The sequence below is a fragment of the Aegilops tauschii genome, chromosome 1 (genome assembly GCF_002575655.3).
Source record: "Aegilops tauschii subsp. strangulata cultivar AL8/78 chromosome 1, Aet v6.0, whole genome shotgun sequence".
Classification (NCBI taxonomy): Eukaryota; Viridiplantae; Streptophyta; class Magnoliopsida; order Poales; family Poaceae; genus Aegilops; species Aegilops tauschii.
Genome location: NC_053035.3, coordinates 421,244,689 through 421,263,617, shown reverse-complemented (window position 1 = coordinate 421,263,617; position 18,929 = coordinate 421,244,689). Strand labels below are relative to the sequence as shown.

At 46.8% G+C, this 18,929-nt stretch overlaps 2 protein-coding genes across 6 annotated transcripts; both read right to left on the bottom strand.

Moving 5' to 3' along the window:
* Nucleotides 1-761: 761 nt before the first annotated feature.
* Nucleotides 762-2,147, bottom strand: LOC109783721 (uncharacterized). 2 transcript variants are annotated; one of them, XM_020342312.3, is made up of 2 exons: nt 1,998-2,147; nt 762-1,317 (listed from the first exon to the last, which is right to left on the bottom strand). In XM_020342312.3, the coding sequence occupies exon 2, from the start codon at nt 1,313-1,315 to the stop codon at nt 935-937; it is 381 nt and encodes a 126-aa protein (XP_020197901.1). In that variant the 5' UTR covers nt 1,316-1,317; nt 1,998-2,147; the 3' UTR covers nt 762-934. The 2 variants fall into 2 exon arrangements, with proteins under 2 accessions (XP_020197901.1, XP_020197903.1); XM_020342314.3 differs by having other exon boundaries at nt 1,989-2,136.
* A 3,784-nt stretch (nt 2,148-5,931) lies between these two features.
* On the bottom strand, nt 5,932-9,988 carry LOC109783730 (putative glucan endo-1,3-beta-glucosidase GVI). Of its 4 annotated transcripts, XM_020342331.4 has the most exons (3): nt 9,562-9,866; nt 9,400-9,456; nt 5,932-7,125 (listed from the first exon to the last, which is right to left on the bottom strand). In XM_020342331.4, the coding sequence occupies exons 1-3, from the start codon at nt 9,683-9,685 to the stop codon at nt 6,137-6,139; spliced, it is 1,170 nt and encodes a 389-aa protein (XP_020197920.1). In that variant the 5' UTR covers nt 9,686-9,866; the 3' UTR covers nt 5,932-6,136. The 4 variants fall into 4 exon arrangements, with proteins under 4 accessions (XP_020197920.1, XP_020197921.1, XP_073356169.1 ...); XM_020342332.4 differs by lacking the exon at nt 9,400-9,456 and having other exon boundaries at nt 9,562-9,988; XM_073500068.1 differs by lacking the exon at nt 9,400-9,456 and having other exon boundaries at nt 5,932-9,015; nt 9,562-9,832.
* Between the last annotated feature and the right edge of the window lie 8,941 nt (nt 9,989-18,929).

Below are 18,929 nucleotides of genomic sequence, written 5' to 3'. Positions count from 1 at the left end.
AGCAACTGTACTCATGGAGTTAAATAAGCGGACAAATGGCTGATGAGGTAGTGAAATCAATAACACATGGCCCATAAATACAATTTTGAATCACTCATTTGCACCTCTACGTAATTCTAGTGAGCATATAAGGTGAACACTCCTCACCGCAAAAATGTGAGGTTGCCCATCTTTTCTGTTATTGCTGCCACTAAATGCATAGAGAAGTGGTATTACCTTGGTATGTGAGGACTATGATCAATGGTAGGCATGGGATGCACCAGGAACATGAGTTCAAGTTGAGAGTGTGTGTGTATGAACCGATCTAGTGACGATATCTTCAACGGCTGACAAATTTCCTCTGACATAGGCAAAGCTACTGGAACGCTTCTTGTTCCTTTGAAGAGCCGAGATGACACATATGCTCATTTTAAGTCAAGCAATGCATGCTGTGTGTGAAGAAGATCAGAAGTGCCTGGTGCTCGTTCAAGGGAGAAACGGAATGAGAATAGTACTTCCCATCTGGCTAACTTGGCTGTTAGCCAGAGCCCAGAACAGAACACCCACAAACACTGATCTTGTGAGAGTGGTACTTCTTTGGGGTTTCTCGTAAATATTTGCAACTCGCTTTCTTCAATGAAGCTTTTGCAGCTATTTAAATAAGGATTGCACTGGTTCTTTATTTGTCTAGGCTGGAGAATCCCCTGTTCCTGAAAACAAAACGTTGAGTTCTGACCAAAGGGATAACAACATATACTGTAAACATCTGGCAACACAACACCAAATAAAACCATACTTTCGCATAACTCGTGTGTTCATAAGCTCATATTCATCCAGCACCAAAACAACAAGATGTCAGGGCTACCAACTGAAGCACAACAGAAGCTGGAAAACTACAGAAACATGGATGGCGTGCTTTGTCTTTCTGAAATATTAGTTGCACAAGGAGGCAGGATCACTGCTGTGGCGTGTCCGACGGCTTGATTCCCGCGTCAGCTTCCGATGCCCTGTAACCCAGCCCAGGGCGCGCCGGTTGCTCCTGCTCGCCTTCAAAGTCGCGGGCGTCCCGCAGCGAGGCCTCGAAGTCGGTGGAGTCCATCGCCGTTGGTAGGAGGCTGCCGATGTCGTCTTTGGCGCCGAAGCCGCCGGCTCGCATGACATCATCGGCTGAGATCGCAGCTTCCATGTTCATATCTACAGAACTCTGACCATTCACTGAAGTCGGATTTTCGGTGTGAGAATCCGCAGTGTGCTTCAGGGTCCCCTGATCGTCTGTCAAGGCATCTGGCTTAGCTTGCTGAGCTAGTTGCCCACTGCCCAAGTTCTTCCCATCCATGCCTGCAATGATATGGCCCTAGATATGAAAACTCCATGCCAAGAAACCACATTATACACAGTAACATCATGCTTAAATGCTTTCCTGTTTTAACGATATTTAATCAGAACTTCAGAAGTAGTATTTGACAAGATGCAGATAAAGTACCCTCCTCCTTGGCAAGTTATCCATATTCCTGATTATATGGAACAAAGGAAACTGCAGGAGAAGCTACTGCAGGGTTGATGGAAGGTATAACACCCATCCATGGCACAGTATCAATGTTAATTACTCCAGCGATATGCTCAGTTCAGTCAGAAACGCAGTGATCTCTTCTTTGCTCGCGCGCTTTTGTACAGAAACCATCAAACATCACGATGCTACAGATCTCACCTTATAATGTACCCATTACACCTTTCACCAAAACTTGCTACTTCTACTAGCGCCAACATTAATTTGACTCCCTTTTCTTCATCTAAGAACAGAGCACAAATCAACTGCTCCAGCGACCTGCGCCTCCTACTTTTCCTTGCTCGATCGATTCCCCGGAGCAACCACAAACCAAATCACACTGACTGCAGAAACAGATTCCTAACTTTATATGAACGCTACTCGTGCGAATCGATCCATACGAAGAAGCAGAAGACCAGACGGGGGCTAAACAGATCAAGCAGAGAGAGAGAGCGGAAGAAACCTAACTCACCGCCGGCAGATCGAGTCGGCGAAGAAACGAGGCGCCGCAGATTCGAGAGCTCGCCTCTTCCCACTCCTTCCACGCAGCCTTTCTTTTTACCGAGGCAATCCAATCCCCTCTTCGCTTCGCTCGGCCAGGTCACTCCTAGTCTAGTGCTCTCGTGGGTTGGATCACCACGTGTTCAGCGAAAGAAGGGGTAACGTGGCACTGTGCTTGCCCCTTTTGGGCCCATGGGCTAGTTAGTTAGGCTTTTGTTTATTTCAGTTGGGCCAACTTTTTTTTCTCTCTCTCAACAAATGCTAAATACCCTTGGAAGAAAGTACAGAAGAGATGCAATTGGCAGTTCAACAAAAAAGAATATGGTAACTACCAGGCTAGTGCACATGAATTTTTTATATTCATCTTTTTACTGTTAAAGGAGAGATGGTGGTCGTCGTGGTCACAAATCTCATGCCCTGATATACCTCTCCACTTAAACTTGCACCGACATGTGGGCGTGCTTTACTATAGCCCATGCACAATTTGTTTGTTTTTATGGGTATCTAGCCAACCACTCGAGCAATAATAGTTTTAAAATGTTTATTATTATAACTTTCGCTAACGTGTACATAAAAAAGGAACAATAAAATTTCACCTTAGGGACTTTATCCATATCTAAAAACGCCATGTATTTTGTAGTGAAGACAATACATATTCCTTGTTATTGGTTTTGCATCGCAAGAGGACAATGATATGAAAAGTAGATTTACTATCGCCTTTGAATCTTTCAAGACATATTTGATTCACATCTTATTGTGAAAATCAATGTTTTATATGTTGCCACAAAAGATTTGTCTTCATGCTGCCGGAAGCATCGCAAACAATCCAGATTGAAACTGGGTTGGATGGAGTAGAACAAAGGACTGCGAATGATGGTGCCTCACACTCTTCTCCTCCACGGTATTTCTGCAGAAAAGGCAAAAAGGGAGGCCATCGGTCTCCCCTGCCTTTTGCCAGTGAGGTCACGAGTCCCTTCTCCTTCCCTTCGTCATTCTAGCGGCGGGAGAAGGGGAAATGGGCCCTCCATGATCCCAATATGGCGGTATCCTGGACTAAACACTAGTCCTTATGGTAGGTGTGTGTCACGTCGGTGTTACGATGACAGAGGCGATAGTGCATAAAATAATATTTTCCCATCCCGCCTTTGTGTCAGTACCGCTCTCGACGACGACGGTCCAGGTTCTCTATGAGTCATTTTCCATCAGTCCATTGGTACAACGGAACTTTGGATTCCTGGATGTGGGGAGTTTTGTACTCTACCATCAAACTGCGTTGCATCAGTGTTTGCTCCTACACTTTTAGGAAGCCTAGAGGAGGTGTATAGGAGTTTGTAGGTAGTGGTTGCATTCCTCCATGACAACAACGCCAGCGGTCTGAGGAGGATGGATGGAGCGGTGCAAGGTTAGCGGATCGAGAAGGAAATATGAAGATTCTCATTCGATGTAGTCGGACAAAGTAGCTGGCTCTGAGTGGAGCAGTCCAAGGGTAAATAGTTTGACATGCGACTTGGGAAGTGAAAAAAATCAATAATACCCGACTCATGAAACGAACTTGCTAGCTATCTAAATAAAATATGTCAATAGGGTTGGTAGATCTTATAGCAAATGTACTCATTGGTAGAACAATTGGACATGTGATTGGGGAGGTGGCAAAAATCAACAACTCCCAGCCCATAAATACAACTTCGAGTTACTCCTTTGCAACTACCTACACATAGTCCCATTCATAGGAGGTGAACACTCAAAGCACTGCAAAAATGTAAGCTTGCCCATTTTTGGTTGTTGTCACTCAGTGGGTGGGTAGAGAAATGATGCTAGCTTGGTCTACGTGGACTATGATCAGACTATGATCACTGGTAGGCATGGGATGCACTAAGAATATGAGTCCAAGTTCAGAGTGTGTACATGAGATGATTCCATGAGTTTTTGTTAGGAATGATGACCGCAACACTTTCTTTGCTACATCCATGGTGACTTCAATGTCTCCTGGTTCTCCAGAATACCCACATCACACTTATGATCATTTCCAATCGGTCAATGTGGCGGCATCTATGCAAACTGCGATGAGCGGTGGTATTTTTCCTCTCATAAAACTTAGCAACTCTCCCTATTCAATGAAATATGGCAAAGGTTTGCCTCTTCTCCAATAAAAGAATGCATTGTTTTTCTATTTATCCAAGTAGGCGAATTCCCTTCTTTTGAAGCCTGACTAGCGATTGGAAACCAAACGCGACACAACAACGAACAAGATGGTTCTTTAGAGACCTTCGTGATCTAATGATAAAGAAAACCGAAAACCGCTCATATTTCATCAGCTCGTATTCTTCCATCACCAAAGCCTGGTGTTAATGTTTCCCAATAAAGCACGTAGTTTAGAAGCTTGAAACTCCAGGAACACAAGCAGAACATATGGACAATGTGTTCTCCCCTTTTGAAGGTAAAATTGCACAACGAAGCGTGATCACCGTCACGACATGTTTTACAACTTGCTTCTGGCTTCAGCTTCGATTGCTTTATAACTTAGTCGGGGGCTCGAAACCTGCTCATTCATGCCTCCATAGTCACGAGTGTCCCATGGCGAGTCCTTGAAGTCAGTGGAGTTCATTAGTATAGGCAGGAGACTTTGGTGTCATATTTCGTGCCCAAGTTGTCGGCTCATATAGATGGAAGCCTCCATGTTCAGCATATGATTTAGCTTGTTGAGCCTGCCCAAGTCTTTCCTATCCTTGTGTGCAATGATACAATATATATGAAACTCTGTATCAAGATACCACACACGAATGTAGAGGCCGGGATTTCCCCTCTTGAAAAAAGATACCACATTGTGCATGGTAATATCATGCTTAAATTCTTTCCCTTTTAAATGGTATTTAATCAAAATTTCATAAGTTGTTGACAAGTTGCAAATAAAGTATCCTCGTTAAGCTAATCAAATTCTGGATTTTGGTACGTAGAGTTCATGAAAGGATTATAACCCCAATCCATGGCATAAAGTATCAATGTTAATTATTCCAGCTCTGGCTTCTAGTTGTAGTATGGAAGTTTCAACTAAACAAGGTCTATCACGCTAGCCCCCAATTCAGTTAAAAACGTAGCCCCCAATTTCTAGCATCACGCTAGCCCCCAATGCTAGAACCTCCCACACCAGGTCTGGGGAAGAATTGTACGAGGCAAACCTTATCCGTGCACAGGGCAATGCAAAATGGTCATGTTGAACCTAGAGGACCTCTTGGCATAAGTGTGAAATACTTCATCACAGCCTCAAGCCTATTGTTCACAGATTGAATTTTTGCATTACATCTCTCACCGAAACTTGCTACATTTACTTGTGCCGTGATTAATTTGACTTCCCTTGTCCCCTTGAGTGTCAAAATAGAGCATATAAATCAACTACTCCCTCTGTAAACTAATATAAGAGCGTTTAGATCACTAAAGTAGTAATCTAAACGCTTTTATATTAGTTTACGGAGGGAGTACAAAAGAGCAGAAACAGACTCCTAACCTTCATGAACAGCTACAAAAAAACATCTCCTGCTTCAGAAATTGATTCCTAGCTACTCATACGGGTGATGGATCGATCAGCACTAGCAGGCAGCAATTATGCAGTTGATAGCGCAGAACAAGCACCCGCAAAAAAAAAACACCCGCAAAAAAATGTAGCGCAGAACAAAAAAGATAAGTAGCAGTAATACTCTGGCTCACATGATTTTTCTTAGATTCATATGGAAAATGTTGAAGTATACTGTATAAAAATGGTGCAAGTATCTGGGATATCTGTCTTAAATTCTTCCGAGGTAATCTGAATTTTACTTATCAAACACACAGGAGCGCAAATTGAACTGAATAAGTACATTGAACAAAGGCAGAATCAGTAGCAACACAGATCAGATTCAACGCACTCGTCATAACCAAAGAGCAATGAGCTCTTACCCGTAGTATATATAATATATGCCGTGTACCATCATGCACTACACATGTACAGAGCTGCTGTAAAGTAAAGCGATAAACCTGTGACTAATAAACGAGCGAGTAAACTGTAAATGAATTAATCTGTGTGGTAGCAGTAAAACTAAATCTCGGCGCTGTACGGTCCCAGTCGTCGTTCAGTCCTCAGTAGGAGCCGGCGGCGAAGTCGACGGGGTAGACCGCGCTCATGTCCGGCTGGAAGAGGCCGAAGTGCTGCTCCGTGCCCTCGGGCTTCTGGTTCTCGTTGAACATGGCGAACAGGTACGTCTCCACGGCCTTGCCCGGCCGCCGCGGCGTGCCGGCGCCCGACGCCGCGTGCCGGATCACGTTGTTGTTGTACGCCGCCGCGTTCTCCACGGTGGCGCCCGTGCCGCCGCCGCCCGACGGCCACCCGGTCTCCGACACCACGAGCTCCAGCCCCTGCGCCCCGGCCTTCTCCACCGCCGCGTGCGCCGCGTCCAGGATCGCGTCGAACATGTTGGTGTACACCAGCCCGCCGTCCGTCACCGACGACACCTTGATCTTGGACGTCGCGCTCGACCCGGCCAGCAGCGCGTACCCGAGCTGCACCGTCTCCGGCTCCGCCGCGTACGCGAAGTACGGGTACACGTTCACCAGCAGCGGCGCCTTCTTCGACGACAGGTACGCCACCAGCGGCGCCATCACCGGCGCCGAGGCCTCGGAGAACGTGGCCTGCGACGGCGGGTACGAGACGCCGAGCACGGATGTGGCCACGGCCGTCGTGACAGGGACGCCGGTGACGCCCGCCGCCTTGAGCGCGGTCTCGATGTTCCTAATGGCGGGGAGGACGTGCGTGCCAAGGTCGCCCGGGATGACCTCGTTGCCGGCCGTGATGTACCGGAAGGTGACGGTGCCGGCGAAGGGCTTGACGTAGGAGGCCACCCACGATGCGGCAAATGACTCGTCGGAGGCGAGGTGCTCAAGGTCCTCGTTGAACGTGCCGAGAACGACACCAATGCCGGTGCCCCCGAGCGCAGTGAGGACGGTCGTGTCAGGGTGGAAGAGGCGGACGTAGCTGATTTTGTTGGCCTTGTACATGGCGATCACCTTGTCCGGCGTCGGCAGGTTGTTGGCGATCATGCCGTAGTTCACACCAATGGCGCCTTCAGCTCCTGCATTAGTTGCACATGAAAAAGTATTAAATTTTGTTGCTCTTTCATGAATGAGAACTAATTTAGCCATCATGCATCATAGATAATTTACACGTAACATCAAAGGAATTATAACCATATCATAGATGCAATCTTTAATTAACCGTCTTCGAATTCATGTTTTACCTAACCAGTTTCATATATATGTTTCTCGAATAGGTAGGTTGCGTAGCATTGCATTCAACAATTTCAAATCATATTTCCGAAGCATTATCAAACGAAGAACTAAGGAGTAGGTCGACGACTAGGCTTAAACGAACTACACCCTAGTTTAGTAGAAGGAACGGTTCTAGTCACACGAGAGAAGAATTGATCGTGTCCACAAAAGTTCTAAGTTTAGTCTGTACACAGCCAACCTTAGTGCAACATTTTTTCCTGCCTAGGACTTGAAATGGGCCAACCCTACCATGCATCCATTCAACTTTAGGTGAGCATGCGATGGATATAAACACTTTTTCAACTCGGTGTCAACAGTATCAGTCGATGTCAGGGTTGAAGTCGGAGACATGGTTGGGAAAAAAGAAAAGGGCAAGTTGATGCATGCGTCATGGTCCAAACATTTCGCTTTCAACAGAGTTTTTCTAATTCAGTAATGTTCACTCTTGCGATTAATTGTAGTCCAATTTGTAGCGTATAGGGGTCTATTGTGTTTAAATCAATGGCTTAATGGTCTTATCTGGATTCATAGCATCTCTTAGCTGCCTAATTAGAGTTGGTCCATGAAAGCTCAAGTATAAGATACATGCATAGTGATGCATGGGAATCAAGTTGTCAGCTAGGAATGTGCATAAACCTTTCCTCTTGTGTTTTAATATGGAAATGATGCTATCTAGGAGTACAACAAACTAGCTTAGTTTTGACTTTGGGCTTAGGATGTTTGATATGTGCAAATATAGACAAATTTGAGCAGTAGGTTCATGAGAGCTCAACGATAAGATACATGATGATGCATGGGGATCAAGTTGTCAGCAAAGACTACAATCTTTCTTGCCCATTGTGCTTTTGGGCATAGACAGAAACGATGCTATATATTTAGTACAACAAACATTTGACTTAGGGCTTAGGCTGTCCGATATTGACAAATCCAGACGACATTGCAAGGGAAAAAAAGACAGAAGCCTTTTGTTCTTTCATTGTCATATTAGGATGAGAGTGAGACTAACAAGTAATCACGTTTGATTTAAGCATCGCTGCAAAAGAGGGTTGCCTTTGGACGTCACGCAGAAATATGATTGGCAGAATACTCTATTGGGTCGAGATGCAACCGCTACTAATACAAAATAAATGACAATCAAAGATTCATAATGTCTTCTAGGTAGGCCTAGCCAAACTTGTGATCACTAATCTATTGGCCGACATGTTTGCAACGCAAGCACGATTCATGGTGAGAACAGGGTTGGTCTAAGCACACCTATTTTCGGTGCATCATTCATATCCAGTAGCGTAAACTATGTTTGCAATTTGCAGTTTCCGTTCAGACAGGCAGGGGCGCCCCTTAATTTAATCGATGTCATTAGCTACCTAAAACTGATTGCTTTTGCTTAACACGCTATGGAATTGCATAAAGAAATACCAGCCGTAATGGAATAGAATATACAATACTCCACATAATAATGAAAGCAATCATCCAATCATGCATGCGTTGTTGTTACCCTACCCGGGATTATATTCTTTACAGAAACCCCACCAAGAACACAAGGAATAATTAAGCCTGACAACCACCGCCTCTACGGCTCTACTGACTACCTACACCACAAGCCATAATTAATGGACGCAAGCATTTTGGCCGTTGGCGCCATCTTTATCCTCAAGGATCCTCTCCCTCCCTCCAATAAACAGAAATCCTTTATCCTAACCAGGGTGCAACCAAGGACAGATCAGATTATAAACTCGATCAAATCGCCAAGAATTTGGTATAGAAAGCAAAATTTCAGGCAGGTGGAGATCAGATTGGGACGTTCATGCCAGAACAGGAAAGGAACAATGAAACACGAGTCTACTAATTTCTTCCAGAAAACTGAACATACGTAAAAAACCTAGCTAGTCACTGAATATCGACGGATAACTACCGGTTTGGGTGTACAGAAAGGAAAATTCAGGCATGTTGATGAGCAGATTGGGGCATTCATGGTGCTAAAACAGGAAAGGAAGAAGGCAACACGAGTCGTAACAATCTCTTCAACATGCGTCTGCAGACTGAAAACAGAAGAAAATACGGGCGAGCTGATGACTGACTCTGACTGGATTCGCCCGGATGCGATCTAGGAGACGACCTTACGAACTTGCGTATGACTGTATGAGGAAGATGCGAGTATGTTCATCAACGATCGAGCTCAAGGAAACGAATAGAAGAAGAAAGTAGAGGTGGGTAATGGTTCGTCGGCTGAATTAACTCACCCAGGAACAGGACCGACGAGCAGAGCAGGAAGCCGCAGGCGAGGATCCACGGCGCGACCTTCCTGGCCGTGCCGCCACGACCGCCGGCCGCAGCAGGAGACATCCCCGGGCCACCATGATACATGTTGGATGGATCGCCGAGGAGATCTCCCTCTCTACTATCTGAATTCTATCCCTGAGCTCTGTCCTCCTCTAGTTCTAGCTAATGCCTCGTGGACTCTGGGATCGATCGGTGCGCAGTAGCCGATCGTAGCTGCTGTTGTAATCTCCTGATGTCCGTGGGGGGCTGGTCCCTTTATATAGGAAAAGGTTCAGGACGGAGAGAAGGCAATGCGCGCGAGTGGTGCAAACTGCCGAAGGATAGATTACGTGAGAGGTGGGAGGCGTGCGCCTGCCATATCAACGGCAAGCCACCAAACCGCACGACTGCATGCAGATCGATGCGCCTGCGCCTGTACGTGCATGCGTGCGGCCAACTGCGTCGCCTCCATCGCCGGGCTGCGGCGGTTACGTTCAGACCACCAAATCCGTCGAGATGGACGATCGGCCGACGCCAGGGCGTGCCACGTGGCAAGGATCCGTCTTCGCTCGGCGGTGATGGTTCGATAGAATTTTGGGCTGTGCTTTTTTGTGTGTGTGTTAATCTAAATATGGAAATGAACCATTCATACACGTATCAGCCTCCCTTAGGTGCGTACGATACGGTGGATCGCGACCGGCCGGGGTGTTAGCCACAAGATTTGCTGCCTGATTATAACTGCGGATAAAAAATGGAAATGAATCGTTTATGTTAGAGATATCGCTTTGCTTCTGCTTAATTATAACTGCGCTTAAATATGGAAATAAATCCAGTTTATATGCTGCAGATACCGGCCGCTTCTGCTTGATTATAAGTGCGGTTAAATATGGAAATAATTCATTTATGCTACAGATATCGGTCGCTTCCGCATGCTCGGTTATAACTGCGGATACAAAATGGAAATATGGTGCAGATATGGCTTTGCTTCTGCTTAGTTACAACTGCGTGCAAATATGGAAATAAATCATTTACACGGCAGATATCGCTTGCTTCTGCTTGTTTTTTTAGGGGGTTGCTTCTGCTTGTTTCCACTACAAAAAAAGACGTGGCCGATAAAAACGGAAATAAAATAATTTATGCTGCAGATCGATATCGTGTTGCTTCTGCTTGTTAATGGCGCAGCGAACTTGATTTAGGTATCCCATTCCCATCGTCGACTATTGATCGGTCATCCGGCGTACGTGTAGCACTCGTACGTACACATTGATGGCGGCCGATTTTGTCTGTCCTGGAGAAACTAATAAGCACCACCATGTGACGAGACCCGCTTTGCAAATGTGCACCACATCTTTCTTCTTCTATTTTTTGGCGGGTACCATGCATGCAAAGCGACCTTCGCAGGCCCAGAAGTACGTCACGTGATTCCCTTGAACGTACCTCCTGGGTCATTCACGGGCTAAAAGAAAATACGAGTCTGCGTCGTACATTATTGCACTCGGATAATACTCTGTACACAGTTTAGTTTGCAGTTAAACAAAATTGTCACGATCGATCGACAACCCGACAGCCACATATATGCAGAGACAGTGGGTACCCAACAAAGAACCATCGGTGTCGCGAAACATTTTCCTCCCATCTCATTGCAAAGATGCTCTTCGTATTGCCGGCCTTTTTTTCTTTCAGAATGATACTATTGCTGCCCTTTGGTACAATACAACAGTCATTTCGCAACACACAATACTGCATGACGGCACTGAGAACGATATATTTACATATGAATATGATGCGTCCCCTAAAAAAATATGAATATGATGCGTACACACACGCGTACGGGAGGTCAATGCACGCTAACCAGGCGGGCCTATAATTCCATGCGACCGCTACCGACCTGGCCACGTACTGCCGTTGGTCTGGATTAGCTAGGTCATAGGTGCAACGAGATCCAGCGACCTGGTGGCCGGCCGGCCGCACAGTTGATAGCTTCTGCTTCACGGTAAATTAACATAGTCCGGAAGGCTTCCTTCTGTTCCTGCGTCGGTTTGTCGGCTGCCGTTCTCCGACCCTTGTCTAGTAGGAGAAACTCCAATCGAACAAGGGGGTACGTGCATGCATGCAAGCAATCCCACCTCCCGGGGTTAACTTTAAACAAGAGGAGAAAAAATCGAGGCAAAACACATCTTGTTTTGATTAAAAACGTCTGGAATTACTCCTTACGTGCGTGAAGGGCTGTATCCATCCCAGGCTGCAATTTCTGGGGAGAGCCAATTTACTACGGTCTGCGACGACGCTATACGTACGTGCACGGCCGACTTCAGACCACTTTCGTGTACTCCGCTGTCGGCAGGAGCTGACCCAAGTACAACTGGGGTCTGGTCTGGGGGAGGGGCCTCACTCGGAATTCAATTTCAGTTGAATAGAGTATGTTCGTATTCAAACCAAAATATATTCAGTGAATTTATACAATTAATATAAGTGCCACACATCACATTACTTGCCTCCACTCAAATTATTGACCACTGTGCCCGGTTTCGACCGCCTCCCTCCACGAAGAGGAAGAAGAAAAGCCACCGACGCACTCTCCCTACGTCTAAATCACCTCCACCATGTTGTTCTTCTCCACATCCAGCAACAATGCTTCTTTTGTCAAGTGTAAACCGGCCATCCGGTTGTCTTCTGCCACCCACGTGGCATCACTAACGTGTTACTCCCTCCGTCCCGAAAAACATGTCGCAGGCGCAGTTCAAAGTTGATTTTGCAAAAAAGCCCTTGTAGTTTTAAAATCGTCTGAAACAAGCCCCTCCGCCCGCTGTCTTCTTCCTCCGCCGTCGATAGGGGCCGGCGCCGCCCAGCTGCGCGACTCGCCGCCCATCAGGAAGTGCTCCGCCGCTGTCGCCACCTACCTGCTCCGCCGCCGCCGTCGCCAAGTACCTGCTCCGCCGCCTCTCCCGCTCAGACCTGCGTCGCCGCGATCCCCTCCCGCCTCGATTACCTGCGGGCATCGTCGGGACCTCCGGCCACGTCCTCCTCGAGCTCGCGGGCGTCCACCTCGAACTCCCGCGCATCCTCCTCAAGCTCCAGCGCATCCTCCTCAAGCTCCAGTGCATCGTCCTCGAGCTCCCGCGCGTGCGCCGCCGCAATTCATCCCGGCCGCAATCCCCTACGGGCGTTGCCGGAGATTGCCTCCACGATCCGGTGGACCAGGAGCTCGCGCGTGTCCTCCTTCTCCCCTGCCCGCGCGCCCTCCTCAATCTTCCGCGCGAGCCCGTGCGGCTGCTTCTCCCCTGCCCGCGCGCCCGTGCGGCTGCTTCTCCCCTACCGCCGGTGCTGCTGCTGCTCGTCTGCCCGTGCTGCCGCCAGAGCTCCTGCTCGTCAAGAGGAAGAAGGTACCGTAAGGAGTTGCTCCTCTGCTCCCTGTGCTGAATATGATCAGTGTACGGGAGTTGCTGCTCTGCTCCTGTTCGTCAGGAAGAACTGCTCTGCTCCTGTTAACTGAATATGATTAGTGTTAATTGAATAAAAATCAGTAGATATCCGGGGGGTGGAGGGAGCAAGCTAGAAATAATTGGTTTGGAAATAATTGGTTTTGAACTGTCCATGATTTAAATGAATCCAGCTTTTCAATTTAATCTGTATGCTGTTAGCAGAAACCTTGGAACTTGAATACCCAAATCTGGTTCAGTTGAGTAAACAGCAAGAAACACATATTTTTGGTCTTGAACTTGTTTTGCATGTTGGTGGATGGCCATGCTTGTGCTGCAAGTACAAGTTAAATGAAAATAATGTTCAGATTTCTTCAGAGAAACACTGAATAAAACCTTAATACAGAAATTATTGGTTACATAAGGCACATATTCACACTAAATCAGTTTCGACAGTGTCAAAGCATACAGTAGTAGTGACAGTAATTTTGATAATTCAAGCAAATTAATTGAACCTATCTATGCTTGACATGGCATAGAAAAAATCAGTAGATGCAGAGCAATTATGATCTGAACAAACACTGTCTCTAGAACTGTGACTAGAGGAACTACTGTAAGTAGAGTAAAATTTATTAATGGCACTTGCTAGAGGAACTGCTACTAGCTCCGGGACCTCTATCAGTACTAGAGGAACAAACAAGAGAACGGCTATAGAAACTACTGTAAGTAGAGAAGCAAGCAAGCAAGAAAGGAACAAGAAATGAAATGGTGTTACAAAGGCTCCTGTCATAGCATTTCTTAGTCAGTAGTTCACATTTTTGTAATGGTTGCAAGGCTCCTGTCATTCTACTCATTTTCTGTGTGTATATCCTTGTTATGGTACCATGATGTACTCATCTTTTGTCATTGCTAGCAGGAGTATGGATTTGAACATGATGCCTCAAGAGGAAGACGATGAAGGTATTAATTTGAATTTGATGCCTCAAGAGGAGGAACCTCAAGTGGCAGAGAATGTAGTTATGGATTTGAACTTGATGCCTCAAGAGGAAGACGATGAAGATATGAATTGGATGCCTCAAGAAGATGAAGCTCAAGAGGATGAAGCTCAAGAGGAAGAGGATGAAGTTATGAATTGGATACTTCAAGAGAAGAGAAGAGAATTGTCAGATAAGGAGAGGCATGGTGTTTACTTTGCCTTGCTGGTAATCGAGCTCAGAGATGGGTCTGTTCAACCAGACGACAAGCTGCTAGTCTCAAACCTGTTGGACATAAGTGTACGATCTGTTGAAAGAATCTGGGAAGAGGTTAAAAAGCAAATTGCCGATGGCAAAGAAGTAGATGTCTCAAGCAAGAATCCAGGAAGATCCGGCAGAAAGAGAAAGGAGCTAGATCTAGAGAGGACCTCAACAATCCCACTGAATAAAAGAAGAACAATTCGATCTCTGGCACGGTCTCTAGGTGTGGCCCGATCGACCCTACATAAGAGGTTCCAGTTGAATGAGCTCAACCGCATCACAAGCACCGTGAAGCCTCATCTCAAGCTAGAGAACAAGCTTGCGAGATTGAAATTTTGTATGTCCATGGTCAATGACAATTCGATCTCAACTTCTCGGTCTATGTTAAAACCAATGACGAATATGGTTCACATTGATGAGAAGTGGTTTGATATGACGAGAGTGAAGAATAGTTACTATGTACTTCCAGGAGAACCTGAACCGAAGCGCACCGTGTCAAACACTCACAACATTGGGAAGGTGATGTTCCTAACAGCTGTTGCCAAGCCTCGATATAACAATGAGGGGGAGCTAACATTCGATGGGAAGATCAGCATTTGGGCATTCGTCGAAGAGATTGAGGCGAAGCGGACAAGTCAGAACAGAACAAAGGGAACAAAAGTGTTGACATCAGTGAAAGTAACCAGGCCTGTGTGCAGAGATTATCTAATCAATAAGGTTATCCCGGCAATTCAAGATAAGTGGCCTGACGATGATGAGGGAGCAACAATATTCATCCAACAGGATAACGCAAAGCCTCATGTCCTTCCCAATGATGTAGCTTTTCGAGAAGCTGTGGAACAAACTGATCTTGACATCCGATTGCTACAACAGCCCCCAAATAGCCCCGAGTTAAATTGTTTGGACCTCTGCTTCCATAGCTCTCTCCAGTCTCTAACCGACTGCAGGTCACCTACAAACATCCAGGAACTGGTACAGGGTGTGGAAGAGGAATTCGAGAACTACGATCCCGACAAGTTGCACAGAAGCTTTATCACATTAGAAGCAGTTATGTTTGAAGTTATGAAAGACAAAGGAGGAAATCAATATAGTTGCCCCACTTGCACAAGGATCGTGTTCAGAATGCTGGAATGGAAATAACCGGTGTATATTGCGACAGTCGGGTAGTTGTTGATACTAGGGCCATTATAGAAGAAATGGAAATTGCAATAGGAAAAGAAAATGAAAGGAAAGAATTAGCTAGAGAAGGGAAAAGAAAGAAAAGTAAAGGGAAGGGAATGGAAGAAGTGGCCAGAGAAAGAATGTAGTCAAGAGGGGGCAAAGAGGCCCTTATGTCATGTAGTCAGGTGCTCCTTGTGTATGTCTTGTGTAATCTTGTGTCAAGAGGGGACAAAGAGGCCCTTATGTCATCTCCTTGTGTATGCCTTGTCTAATCCTTGTATATCAACTCCTTGTTGGAATTTATTGGAATTATCTGGGTTATTTGGATTTATTTGAATTATCTGGGTTATTTAGATTAATTGAATTACCTAGTTTATTTAGATTACTTGAATTATTTGGATTAATTTGGATTATTTGAATTAATTTGGGTTTTTTGATTTATTTGAAATGATTTGGATTAATTTTAGTTATTTGACCATATGCTTGCACTTGCACTAGAACTGCAGCAACAGCATGGGCATCTTGCTTGGCCTTCTTTCTCCCCATGATGGTGGACTGGAGCAGAGCAGAGGAGAGTGAGGTCCAGCTCTGCTTGGCCATCATCTTCCTCTCTGCATGCCAATCCCTCTTGGTTGGTTCTCATCAGAAATGGCACCAAGATTAGAAACTGCAGCTGCTGGCAGTGGCACCACAGGAGGATTCGGTGAAGAAGTGCCATATTTTGGTCATGTGCTCTAGTGCATAAGCCACAACCACAAGTGCTGCTGCCACATGGCATTTTTCTTGGCATGACAACAGCATACAAGAAACATAGTTAAAATTTGGCACATGAGTGAAGGAAACATTACTGCACTCTACTCCTGTTTGGAATCTGAATGAAGGAAACAGTACTAATTCTAGGATAGAAACCCTTCAGTGATGAAGCAAAGCACCAAGCAGTTACAAGCCTAATCAGATTGTACTCCTGTTTGGAATCTGAATGGCCAAGCAAAGCACCAAGCAGTTACAAGCCTAAGCAGTGAGTAGCAAGGAAGGTTTAGGCCTCCTATTTGGAATCTGAATGGATCAGCTCCATGGTACAGAGGAATGAGTGTTACAGGATGTGGTGTCCATACACATGAAAGTAAGACCATGTCATATTTTTCTTGACTATAAACTGCTGTGTAATTGACATGTTCCATCAATTGTTAAGCTAGTCTTTGATTATAATCCTCCGGCCAGCAGAACTAAGTCTTTGCATTTCATTATTTTTCAGATACTGCAAGATACTCAATGACAATGAGATACCACTGGATAGATTTCTCACTGAAAATGTTTCCAAAATTGTCTAAAGGACAAGAAACTTCGCTGGAACTAAAACAACAGCAGATCACTTAACTGGAGATCAATTAACTGCATGCGCACACCATGATGGATTGGAATTCTTTCTGAAATTAACAGGACAACAAACAGCAGCAGATAACTTAACAACATTACTCCACGATGTTCACCAACAGAGGCACAGGGATGTGGACGGCTAACCTCCTGCAGTTCATCCATTTCACCGCCGTCGTCGTCCTGGTGCCACCTGTTGCCGCCGGCTAGGCGGGCCAGCACGGCGGACGCGGAGGCGCCCTTGTAGTTGTGGCCGCCCGCTCCAGGAGACGAGGCGGCGAACGCGTTGGTCGGCTTCGACGCCCTGGCATACGCGACGCCGACGAGCTCCGCCGCAGACGCCTCTCCAGTGACCGTGCCGTGCATCGCCACCACCCGCTGCCACTCGTCTGGTCCCTTTTTCTCCTCCTGCTCTTCCCTATCTTGCCGGCGCCAGTGACCTTTTCCTCCTCCTGCTCTCCCCTCTCGACGGTGGCCGGGATTGGTGGTGGTAGTGGAGAATCGACGGGCAGCAAGCGCCGATTTTCCGGAAGGGGATGGGGGAAAGCTTGGAAATTTAGGGATGCGGGAAAGGGGAGCGGGGGAGCTGCGCGGGTGAGCGGTGGAGCTGCACGGGGTAGAGGTGGATCCGCGCGGGGTTGCAGTGGAGCTGCGCGGCAGCGCGGTGTGCTTGAGCTACGCGAGGTCGCCGGCGTTGCGGGGGAGCTAGTGGAACTGAGCGAGCTGGCGGAGGAGACGATTGGACTGCGGGTTCGGTCGGATAAACCTGAAGGACTTTTTCATAAAAATACCGTTGCGACGTGTTTTTCAGGACGGAGGGAGTACTTTGCCACCCCGTCACAGTGGCGGAGGACAGACAAAAGTTGAGGTAGGGCGGGCTTTGGTCACTCGCCACCGGCAACGCCATCGTGCCGATGCACAGCCTTGCACCCTGCCTGCACCGAACAAATTAAGGTAGGGCGGCCGCCAACCCTTGCCCAACTGGGTCCTCCGCCACTGCATGTCCCTTTATCCCGCCGCCACCCTGGTCATCCGTTTAGACACGATGCAGGGGGTGTTTTTCTCGAGTGCCATCGTGCCCTTTAGTTGGTTTGCCTCCATTTTGCCTCCACCATCGTTGGCCACCGTCGTTGTGGGTAAGTTGCTTAAGTTCATGGACGGCGACGACAACAATACGACAATGGCGACACCTCCTATGGCTTAGGTGGTGGGGCATCTGATGGGCCACCAGATGCAAAAACGCTAGTATGGACTTCTCCTGATTGATGGTCTTCAACGACAACACAACACTTGACGGGGGAGAACGGTGTGCGAGACACGAGCATGTCAGCTCCGGCGAAGAGCGACCACCATGAGGAGGATGCACATAGTGGTTCGCTAGATTGGAAGGGGACGGGGAAAGACATGATCCTGAGGAAGAATCACAAGGTGAATTATAAATCAAATCTTAAAGTGGGGCCCACAAGTTGGCCGAAAACACTCTCGCGAGTGATTGTACTCCGAGGGACCACGACCCGTGATTTTCAACTACGGGCCCAGTATTAATCTGTCTCCCCCGACTTAATTGTGGGGCCCGTTATTTAATCCTCCGCACGAACTTTCCTAATCGGGAAAATTAAATGCGCACGGGCGCACACATTTTAGCAGCCCCCCGAGTTGGCACGTGATGTGAATCGATCATGCCCTCACGATAGACATTTCGGCAAATGTGAACCATTATTTTTTTCCCAAATTTATACCTTGAAATGTTCCAATTATATATGGTTCGCCAAAATGTCTACTTATATAGTAACCACACAAATGAGCAACATCTACATGACTGGTTTGGAAAATAGAAACACACCCGCTCGGTAGGTAGGTGAGTAGCTACAATAGCAGGCCAAGTCAAAGAAATATTACGCTTAATATATGGGCGACGCTAGGCCCAACAGTTGGACCGGCCCAACAGTTGGGCCGGTCCAGCCCTGGCCGCCCGATGCAGCGATTAGACTGTCAGATCTGTCCCTGGCTTTGTCCTCCTTAGAAGTCAATTTTTCAAAAAAAAAATTGCAACGGCCTGATCGCCGACGACACCACGCCATATCCCCGTGAGAAAACACCCGAGCTTGAAGCACCACCGCGGCGTTCCTCGTCGCCGGTGGGCGCCCTCGCCGGCCGTCC